General features: G+C 34.3%; 1 protein-coding gene across 2 annotated transcripts in view; it reads left to right on the forward strand.

Moving 5' to 3' along the window:
• GBE1 (1,4-alpha-glucan branching enzyme 1) overlaps nucleotides 1-12,101 on the forward strand; it is a 149,027-nt gene that overhangs the window by 40,879 nt on the left and 96,047 nt on the right. For both annotated transcript variants that reach the window (XM_062597651.1, XM_062597661.1), the window contains exon 3: nucleotides 3,279-3,394. In XM_062597651.1, the coding sequence (XP_062453635.1) occupies nucleotides 3,279-3,394 (116 nt within the window). The remainder of the gene's footprint in view (nucleotides 1-3,278; nucleotides 3,395-12,101) is intronic.

Raw genomic sequence — 12,101 nt, forward strand, 5'->3', positions numbered from 1 at the left:
AATACAACTATTTTGCTATTAATCAAGCAATAATTTATTAAACATACCTTTCTAATTTGAGTAATTTTTTTTCCTGCACTATCCAAATAACCTAATAACGATAGCATTGTTATAATACTGAATTAATTGTATTTCAGTTTTTGAGTATGGGAAATATTTTATTATAGAAACAATAATGCATATTTATTTAGATTTTGAAATTGATCATCACTGTAAAATGAATAGGCACTAGAATATTTGTTTTATATGCTTTATATCTTCTTGTCATATTATCTAGTCTTTTTTTTTTATTTACGCCTTTCAGTTTTATTCCTTAAAGATTAGCATCTTTCTGGTTTAAGCAGCTATATAGGAGCAACTAGCAGCATTCTTTAAGAGCAGCCTAATCTTTCTCTGCAGCTCAAGTCATCTGTTTATTATTAGCAAATAATCTTTCTTGCTTCACAGCAGCATGTAGTTTTGATTAATGATGCTTATTGGAACATACATAGGCAGATGAATATAGGGAACTTCTTTCCACCTCCCCTGAAGTAGTCTTGCATTGTAGCAAGACCATCTTCTGCTTCCATGCAGATGTGATCTTGTGGTGCTATTTCTTAGCCTTATTAAGTCTTGGCTGGAAGAGACCTCTGGAGATCATTTAGTCCAACTTTGTCCGTGAAGTGGAGGTGCTGCCAATCAGACAAGCCATTTACTGAAGAACATATACTGAAAGGCAAGCCAAACTGTTTTTCACTGTAGGCAATGTTCTTACATTTTTTATAAATACGAGGTTTATCAATGTTAAGTGTGGTTAATTTGAATTAGACTATATGCTAAAATAATTGAGAAGTATTTTGTACCATTTTTTAAAACTTAATTAGAAGCAAATATCTTCTTTTACATACAACTTAGTTTAAACTAAGTCCTGAAATAAAAAATAAATGAAAGAAAACATAAATTGGTCAACAGGAGTGCGTATTCAGGCCACATAGGGATAACTGTTTTGGGCAGGCGGAAAAATAGTGAAAGCTGATTTATAATGGAATGTTCTTTGGGTATGAAGATTAGGGAATCCGTTTGCTTATTGTACTAAATGAATTTTAAATTCATTAGAAATTTCTACTCATTTTAAAATATGTTTTCCCTTAAATGGTGGTAGCTAACCCCAAGAGGATTGCTTATGTTTCTTTAGCACAAAAGTGAAAAGTAGCATTAAAATGGAAACTACTGAATTGGAAATGCTATTTTGTTCCTACATGGCATTTTTTTTTCCTATTTCATGATGAACCAGTATTAGAAGGTCTTGCAGCACATATGCTCTGTATTCATAACAAGAATCTATATACTTTTTCCCCAGGTAAAGCAGGACAAAACCTAGCATTTTTGCAATGAATTGTGAAATAATCTAAGAAATTAAATAATACTCTTGAAGTTTTTGACTAAGCTTTCAAATGATTAGTGTGAAAATTTGTCTGTACAACTTCATATGTTGACAGTCATTGCTATGTATTAGGAAACAATGGCATCTGTCCAGGTTTTCCCTGAGAATAAACCAGCAAAAACTACAAATGTGATGAGTAAGTAAATTAGCTATGTAAATTTGAGGTGACTTTAAAATCAAGTGTAAGTTGCTACTGCCACTGAAAGTGATGCTCCTGCTCCAGTGGCATGTCTAGGTGTATGGGTTTTTGCTTTTTTCTTTTTTTTTTTTTTTAATTGAATTGCTTTTAACTTGAACCACATTTTAGTAGCAATATTGTTTTGTACTAGCTTAATCTATCTATGGAACTACAGTATAGGATGTGAAAATATAGCTTACCAGCTGTATGCACTGTGCCTACTGTAAATATGAGGTCACTCACAGCTGTTTATCCTTTTTTTTCATTGGAATCTAAACCAGTTTGTTTACTGTAGCGGAGTATGCAAATAGGTTGACTTGAAGAAAATGTCATACAATTTGTTTTTTCTCAGAGTTGACTGGTTTCTTATTACCTTATTACCTTGCATTTCCTTGAGCTTATGTGGGTTAGAAAGAAAGAAGTGATTTTGAAATTTGGATTGCCACTTCCTTCTAGTCCAGAAATGATTATATTGCCTAAATCTGTCATTCAGAATACTAGTGTTAAAGTTTGAACAGGTAATACTAATTTATACAAATAGAGAATACTTTTGGCAGATATGACTGTGATTATTTGATTAGGCATGTCACGGTGACTAACCTTGTACACCTAGAATGCCTGATGGATCAAAAAGATACGAAGTCTTGAATTGTGGAATTTAAGCTTTATTCAGCTTATTCATTATTATTATTATTATTAAAAAAAAAAAAAAAGAGGAGGGAACCTTCTTTTAAAACTTACTAGACATGGCTGTGATGATTCATGCTGTATTTTCCAGCTGTCTAGCCATTGTCTGATACTGCAGTGTTTTCACAGCTCTTGCTACCGAGTTTGTCTACACTTTGTTCTTTCCTTCCTTACTCTATATAGTTAATGAATGTTGGCATTGATAGGGCATCAACTTGTTATAAAAGAAGCAATGAGTAGTTTTATTATATATATATATATATATATATATATGTATGTATATTTTTAAATTTACAGGACTGGCAAGCATAAGGTCTGTAACGCTGTCCAAAGATAGTTTATTCATGCACTCAAAGTTTTTTTCAGATGCGTTTTTGCCAAACTCATCTCTTCCCCCTCTCCATGATCAACAGAAGTTGATGAGTTTTTCCCTAGTGTTGTAACAAATGTTTCTACTGGTTTATTCATTTTGTGATTTTTTTTAACTTTATTCTTTTTTTTTCCAGACTGTTTCTTCCATTTTCAACTAAATTTTTGGTTCTGATTTAATTTTATGTTGAGAATTACTTTTCAGCCACTCAGTTTTCTGGAAGAGATGGTACCAATAGTGACACGCTCCTATTGTCCTCATAATTATCAGATTTTATAATGACTGCTCTAAAGCTTTCATTCATGTTCTTAGTTCATGTTCATAGTGGGGGTTTTTTTGGTGGAGGGAAAGGGAAGAGTTCTTATGGCTTTAATCTAACCAACCTGATTGAAGATGAATTGAAAGTAACTACATTTCTTAAATTAGAATTGGAGAACAGTTTCTCAGTGAACATATTACATAGTTTATTGAACTTCTGAAAGCACACAGTAGTATCACATGTAAGAGTGTTTTCTGTCACTTAAGTATTCTCTGGAAAAGAATAAAAATACTCTACTTTTTGAATTTTAATCAGACATGTTTTAAGATAAATGTCATTAATGACATTTCTTATATTGCAGATGGCTGGAATCCATTTTCTCATCCATATAAGAAAACGGAGTATGGGAAGTGGGAATTGTTTGTCCCACCTGGACAAGATGGTTACCCTTCTGTGCCCCATGGATCAAAGCTAAAGGTGCTAGTTTTAGAAATACTTTTTTCCAAGTTTTTGTAGGCCTTACTTATATCCTTTTCCTTTTCTCTTAAAAAAATTTAATTTTATTGTATTATGAATGTGTGTACAGTAAGCAGAGTTTCAATAATTTATCTGCTTGTGCAGAGTGACTCCAGTAAGTAAAATATTATTAACATCTTTTTTCATGATGCATAGGAACAGTTATGTGGCTGAAACATCTAGGAAGTAAAAAGATTGAGTAGTTGGCTTAGTAGACTTTGTGTTAAGCTAAATGAAGAAACAGAGGAAACTTGCTACAATTTTAAGCATTTTATTAATTGTTTTGTGAGTATTCATGAACATAAATCTTTTCTCCCCAAATTTAATAGGAAGTTTCTTTAAGCTGTTAGATATCACGGTTGTCATGCTTAGTGCAAATGTACATAATGACAGCTAACTACCAGTAGAATTGATATTGCCAAGTGAATACTGATTTCGGTCATTGAGATACACTTTTGAGAATTTGACTTACTACAGTCAGAGCTTCAGGTCTAGACCTATCAGATCATAACAGTAGGCAGAAATGAGTAGCTAAGGAAATAAATGTACTAAAGTTATCTAAAGATTAAGAAAATTTTAAAAAAGTGAGAACAGTTATAATTTCATGGGTCCTATTAAAAGAACTAATAAAATGAAAAAAAATACTCGTTTTGTGCTGAAAATCAGAGCTTGGGAGAAAAAGAATCTTTTGAAACAAAGAAATGCATGAAAGTCCAGTGGAAATGCATACTGAAAATGCTTGTGCATATCTCTATTTTTGTTCTAGCATATAAAATTGCTCCAATGTTAAATATGGATAAATAGAAACTCTAGAATTACTTATTCAGGGTTGCAAGAAAGCTGCTTTTATTTTACCGAGGAGAAGAAGAAACAGTTGTCTGCAGCTCAAATACAGTGGTTATGCAATACCTATGCAATAATATGAGTTACAGAATGGTTATTTAATATTTTCTACAGTTCTGATATGTAGGTGGGGTTTTTTAATTGCTCCTGAACTTACCTTTTGTTTATATTGTATTTAACTACTCTGTTCACCTATTGTAGAATATTCTGTGCTGAATGTAGAGATAACAGATGTGAGTGATGGAGAATGCTGATATTTATTAACTTATGTACACAGAAAGGATATGTTCCTAAATGTATTTAGAAGAGCATTTATTTGCCTGTGTCTCTGTAATCACTGTCGTCTCCTCTTCTATTTTTCAAGTGCAGCTCTTCCTAGAGCTGCTAATTGCTATTCAATTGCTATTCTCATTGGAGTGGAAATGCCTTAAGGCAGACTCCATCATGCAATGTTTGTGTAGTGTGCAGGATTTTTGGTAGGGGAAAGGGAAAAAAATGGCAATGGTTGGGAAATTGTTTACTAGTGACATTGGCTGCTGGTAGTTTTGTAACTGCTGTGAGTCTTCTGGGAAAAAAAAAAACATAAAAAATGCTTCTTGCAAATAAAACTCTTGCTTAGCAGAATGGATTTGTTTTCTTATTTTCACTCTGGCCTGTCTTTAATTGCACTTCTACACAGTCTGTTCTAAGCAAAGATATATGTAATTATCACTGAGACTCACAGTTAATGTGATCGCCAAACACATCCATGAAACTGAATAGTTGTTCTTCTCTCTGCCTATGAGATTGATTGCTTTTGAGTGCTTACATTCCTGTTTGGTTTAAGTGCAGCGATTTAGAAACTTGATTCATAAGTGTATGTAATCATAATGGATGATTATATTAATGGATTAAATGGATGATCATAACAGACTTCATCTATATGGAACACCTTCCAGCCTCATCTGTCACTTTGCTAATAATGTTTCATGACACTGTTTTGTTACTTAGTGCTTACGTAACTGAATGTAACAGGTTATAATGCGTACATTTAATGTATTTATATATTACAACTAAAGTAAAATAAAAAGGTGTCTTAGTTAGGATAGTTCTAAAATGGTTTATCTGTCACAAAACCCCAAATGAGGTTAGGATATTAAACACAATAAAAATATGCATTATCCTCATCTAGGGGTGATCTTTTTCTCTGTCATTCCACTAACAGACACAGAAAATGCCCTCCCTATGTAGGGTTTGTTGAAACCATTTGGTTCAGTTGGAGATCATGGCCATTTTTAAATTCATGAGTTTTGGGGTAAGGTTGGATTTGAGAAGATTAGGATTTGTGTGGTAGAGTGTAATTTTGCAATTCTTTCTTCATGTAGAACCTGAGAAATTGGGGTATAAACAAACTACTATGCAGACCAAAGATCTATTTGAATATATAGGTACTGTTGTCAGGGAATCATAAATTTTTAAAGCTTATTTTGCCAACATAGTTCTTAAATGTTTAAGTTGAACTAGTCAACTCTAGTTGTGACTTGAGTGGCTAGAGGAAAAAGAAGGCAACTCTAGAAAGTCCTTATCATTAGCTTGTCTTCAGTATTTTCATCTTTGGTTCTACAAAGGCAAATGCTGAGTTCTGAAATGGTGACAAGGTCATTTCTTTTAAATAACTAATTTCTAAGCCAGAATGGGAAATGCATGGAGTGCAGATGGTGACACTAATTTAGATGAGGTCACAAAATATTTTCATAGGAAAATGAATGAGGAACAGAGGTCACAACTCTTACCTCTTTTTATGATAGTAGTAGACTATCTACTGTAGCTCTTCAGACAGTCTTCTCATAACTAAACGTAGACATTGAAGAAGGTAAGTAATTAAAAACCCTGTTATAGATATTTTGATACATTTCTGTGGCAAGAGATGAGTGCTTCTAACATGTCTGAGACTGATTTTCTTGTGAATTATCTCATCTACCTACAAAATAGTATGACCTGATGGAAAAGGACACTTCCCTCTCCCCCTGGTTTTGGAAATGCCTAGTTCAGGATTAATGGAGAGCTTAGAATAAGTCATTTGCTAAACAGATAGTTTTGTTACTTCTGATGGAAATGTCATAAGTGAAGCCCAGTGTACATCCCCTTACTTCACTGTTTTAAGACTATCTTCTCTGTGCTTTTAATAGACTGAACTGCTATGTACCTGTAATTTTGTTTTTTTTCTAATGGAGGTGGGGGTCTTGTTTGTTTATTTTATGGTAGCATGTTTGACACTAACAGTGGTGATAGCTGGAGTGGGTGTGCTTATTGTTTTGTGGCTGAAAACAATTTTTAACTATAAGGGTATTCTTAATCCCTTTTTCATAGCATATGGTAAGCTTTTACAGAAGTTCAGATGGATGGAATTCCTTAGCAAGTCTCATCACACGCTGTCATCCACATACAGGAGTTTATTAATAGACTCCTCTGTTTTCTATTTACTGCTTATTTATAAATAAGTCTTACAATTGCTATAAATTATCTGTAAACAAGTTTTCACTATAGTCTATAAGATCCTAATTGAGACATATGAGTAGATGGTGGTTAGTTTCATAAAGCCTTGTTTAAGGGTGGAGATAGTACTGGTAAAAATTGAAGTCTTTGTAGTGGAGAACTTGTTTAATTTCTTTATAGAAACATTCTTCCATGAGGACCAAAATAAAAAAAAATGAAGAGCTTATGTAAAATGGAGGCCAGGAAGAAGTTAAGTCTGTAAGAAAAACTTCCAAGTTCCTGGCTATTGATCAAATTATAAAATATTCTGCCACAAATTAATAAGAAATTATTTTCTATTTAATGCTCCAGGACAGCAAGTAGTTTAGAATCATAAAGCTAGCAATATTTTAGATGTACTGACCCTTCTGTCTTTTTTATCAGATATGAATAGCTGAATCACTAAGCCATTTTCTGTGAATTAGAAAGGATTACTAAAATAGTATTAATTATTCAGCTTTTTAGTATTGACAGTAGATCTGTGATTTCTGAAATGACTTGACAGAACAGGAGTTTTTATATAAAAGTAATAAATTTATCTGATGTTTTATCTGACAGTATGCTGTATAGATGCATGAAATTAAAATACTGTACACAATTAAATCTTATCTGTACATTCATTAAATCTAATTTATTGTAAGTGATTCAGGGTTGTGTTTTTCTTGAGATACAAAAATAAGTGTACGGCTTGCTGACATGCCTCTGTAGTGCACTTTTACCAAAATCATGGCAAAGAATAGGGTGCCATCCATAAAATATCAGTGACTCAGTTTGAGTTCTTTATTTTTTTGGAGTCGTATACTACTACTAATAGCTAGCTTTCTTTGATAGATTGTGTATAATTCAGTGCATACGTATGTGTGTGTGTGTGTGTGTATATATATATATATATATTTGTTTTTCATCTATGAAAATCAAAGGCAACTAAATTCTATCATTAATTTTGATTGTGTTTTTTTTAAGAAAATAAAATTGGGAGGCACTACAGCAGCCTTCATGATTTTTATCTGTATGCTGACAGAGCTAATTATATACAGCTTATGGAACAACTAATACAAGCTTTCTCTGGAAAGGTCACATTAGAAAACAATAATAGAAAAAAAGATTTTTTAAATTGTGTGCATTCTGTCATTCACTAAATTGTTATCCTTTCCTTGAAGAAAGGATAGCAATTGTGTTCTTTTATGTCTTTGTGTGTGTGTGTGTATTAGACTTTATAGGTGTGGAGGTTTTTTTTTTTTTTGAGGGGTTGTCTTGTAATTAGTTAATTTGCTATTTGGTGCACACACTAACATAATATTCTTTCAGTGATATTTCAGAGTCTTACATATTTCAATAGTTTCAGTCATTGTTGAATAATACTCATTGGTGCCAAACTGGTACAGTGTTGGGGCTGGCACTAGGCACAGCAAGTCAGTTTGTACAAATATTGAACAGATTCACTGCTTCTGGCTTTGAGTAGCTTTGAAGTCCAAATGTATAACTTTCATGGACGTTAAAGGGTACAAAAGAGGAACAGATGCCTGTTTTTGAGAGAGAACATCTAGGATATAGTAGTCGTGATTGTAAGTGCCTAAACTTTGCACCCACGAGATGTTTAGGGGAGGATAGCTAGTTAATTGTGAAGAATGTTATCTAAGGTTCATCTTCACAATTTTTACGTATTTATTCAGTAATTCATATTTCACGTTTGACTTACAGACCTTGAAAGGGAGTGGAATATGGTTAGCAAGTAGATTAACCAGTGGCAAGGAACTGTTGTTGATAAATTAATTGAGTATAATTTCTGTTGATGATGGAGCAGAGGATGATGCAACTGACCTTGCTAATCAGGAAGCACAGTAGTTTCTTATTTCTTCCTCCTTGATGATGGCTAGGGCGTGGAAATGTACTGCTTGTAGTCTGTTAAGTTCTGTGTCATTTAAATTGCATGTCTTAAATGGTGTCTAGAGGGAAAAAAAAAGTGTAAATAGGAGCAAATAGGGTTTTGCTGGTATTTTGAACATCAGGGAAGTGGACTTAAATTGTCTGAGATATATACTTTTCTCTGTTGTAACCTTTAGATATCTGTGGAGCCAAACAAAATAAATCATTAGTTAAATCTCAGGTAATACCCTTTGTTTTGTTGCTTGATCACAGGCCCTGACCCTTCAGCAGGTTAGTGTAGATTTTGGGGGGTTAATTTAATTTAGCTGGTAACAAACTGGTAACAGAAGGATTGTTATCTCATTGAGAGGAAAATGGTCTCCTGAGTTTGCTTACCAAAACCAACAGACTATGTACAACTTGGACTGACAGGAGAGGTTTTAGCAGCAGTGAAGCATTAGAATCCAGTGACTGTGGCTCTTAGGTCTTTTTCTCCTTCCTCCTTCCTCCTTCCTCTGCAGATGTATCCCAGAATTTCAGAATATTTTTGTTTAGTTCTTTTAGAAGGCTTACTTTTCCTGACTTGACAATTTTGCAGTTCTTGGGAGGTCTTACTATTTAAAAATACTTTCCTTTTATTTTACCCCTACAGAAGACCTACGGTTTTAATTGATATAAAGAGTGTGTAGAGAAAAAGGTTTTTTGGAGGAAAAGGGGGAGATATCTTCAAGAAGAAGGTGTCTTGAAATGGAATTTGAAGTCTGAGAGTCCATATTAAGTCTCTATAAACTTACACACATAGGAGCCATTAATAAGTTAAAGCTTTTAAATATAGCTGAAAATCAGACTGCTAAACTGCCAAGTATTAAGTCTAGTTGTTACTAAGAAAAGATTGTAGGCCAAGGAGAAAGGAGAAGATAACTTTGGTATCCCACATCTTGGATGCCAACGCGTGGGGTTAATGGCCTAAATTCTTTCCTATATGGACGGGAATATAGGCATGGGAGTATTGTCGTATGGAACCTGTACTGATAATGCAACTAAGAGGAACTGTTCACAAGGAGTACTTCTCTGAGGAGTTATTCTGAAGTAGTATGCCATGAATCCTTTATCATACCAGAAAGCAGTTAATGCACCTGCAAATGTGTAGGGAGGGTCAGCTGAGCGCCTCCGTGAAAGATGACCCCAGAATACAGAGACTGCATCTAAGCTCTGTGCTTTTTTTCCCCTGCTGTCCACTGCGAAGGCTGTGATCCAAGGCATTAGCCCCCAGGAATTGCTAGGGAGGGAGATGACAGGGTGAGAGGGAGGATGGCAGTGGAGGGATCATAGGGGCCCATAAGCTAGCCCAGTTGTCTATAAAATGGAGCTGGAACGTGTGCCAGGCAATGGAGGCGATTCCGCATGACCTGCCTTGCTGCTGAAAGACACTGTGCTGTCAGCGGGAAACAGCTGTGAATGGGAACACCAAAAGGTGAGTGTGCTGTGCCACAACCGTCCAACCACACGGCGCCTTATGCAGCAGTTGCCCTTTAAACCAATGCTTTATAGTAGAGGATAAGTAATATTTAATGCTTGAGTGCTCCTATTACATACTTCAGCAGTTTCTTTTCTACTTGACACTGCTTGAAACAACTCTTAATAAGTTAGGCTTATTGTGTGTAATGAGCTATATTATTATGGCTGCCTTTCAAACTCTGCTCTTCCACCTCAAGACCCTCAGTTATATAATACATACGGGTATTTTTATATTGGGCATACAAGCTCTTACAGTCTTAAATCTGCCATTGCTGTTATGGTGACTTAATTCTGGTTAAGTCACAGTAGAAAAAAATGTTTATTGGGTTATTTTAGAAATTCGAGTTTTTCTTAGGCTTTTACTAATCTGATTTTTGAAAATCAAAATTTTCAAAAAATTTTTAAAATTTGGATTCTTGACTGAAAGAAAAGCTGTTTGAATGTTATACTGCAACGCAGATGCATGTGTTATTTTCTTTTATAAAAATAGATCTCTTGTCCTTCAATATCTCATAGTGTCACCTTTGTGTAGCTAACGGTTATGAAGCTGACAGGGTTTTTTCCACTAGAAATCCATGTGCTTCTACAGTAAGTTTGATGGTGGTTAAGTAAACTATCTTCTCTAGACCTGTACTTGTTGAAATCTATGGGGCACATTTCTAGGTGACATCGCTGCCATTTTTAAGAACCTTACTATGATTTTCTTCATTTTCTCAGTTTCTTGAGTCTCTTATGGTATTTGTATTTCTGTCTGCGTAGGTGTTTTTGCAATACCAGACTACTGTCTCCATCTTCTGAGTTATTTTACATTCAAATATATACTGTGCTTTGTCAAGTAAAGCATGGAAATGCGGGGGGGGGGGGGGAGTACAAAAGTCTTTTTTTTTTTTTTCTTTTTCCCTTTTGTGAATCTAATGTTGTAAGCTAGCTAAACGTATTTTTAGATTCCTCCCTGCAATTGAAACACCTATTTAATTCATGCATGGAGTTATAGCTCCCTCTTTTGGAAAATCAGGACATGACTTGCTTTGAAATTAGGCTTTTGCTTGTTTTTTAAAAACTTGATGGATAAGAAATTCCTTTTGAAGAAACATTTAAGTATCCCTAATTAGCTTTTGTGACTATACATGCATATATATAAATAATCAGCATAGCAAATACACTCCTGCTGAACCACACAGAGCTTTGCTATTAACCATATAACCATCTTGGAAATGTTACTAAGTTTTCAATAGCTAACAATTTTTGAAAGATACTTGGTGTAAATGCATGTGTTTAGCAGATTTCTTTGCTGGAAAATTACTGGGGAAAAAAAAAAATAAGAGCTTTGTCTTGACTGTCTTATTTTTATAGTAATCCAGAGTTGATGGGGGCGGGGAGTGGAGAAAGGGAGATTTCTAGCAAAACCACTAGTGGTGTGTTTTTTTCTGTTTGTGTTTTTGTTTGTTTTTTTCCACAATTTTATTTGGCTTTCAATTTATGAAGGAGAACAACCTACAAAAGCTACATACTGTCTGTTCTGTCTGTAACTTCTTTCCACAATTTATACTCAACCAGCTTGTGAGCAAATGATTTTTGAATTATCCTTGACTGAAGTGTGTGGGTTGCTTTTTTTTTTTTTGTTGTTGTTGTTTTGTTTTGTTTTTTTTTTTGTTTTTTTGTTTTTTTGTTTTTTTCCTGGAACTTCAGGATTCTAGGGTATGATAAAGCTTTCCAGTCTAGAAAGTGCTCTCTCTCTTTTTTTTTTTTTTTTTTTTTCATTTCCCCCCCCCACACACACACACCAATTTGGACAGGTGGCCATTTGGGAAGGTGCTTCTGGTTAAGGGAGTAATTATTGATCAATTATTGCTTTGCAGCTGGTTGGGCTAGTTCTTCCCAGCTTTTCCTCTTGTAATATCTTTTGGTGCTCTGTCACCTGGAGCTG

Source organism: Rhea pennata, chromosome 1, assembly GCF_028389875.1.
Source record: "Rhea pennata isolate bPtePen1 chromosome 1, bPtePen1.pri, whole genome shotgun sequence".
Taxonomy (NCBI): Eukaryota; Metazoa; Chordata; class Aves; order Rheiformes; family Rheidae; genus Rhea; species Rhea pennata.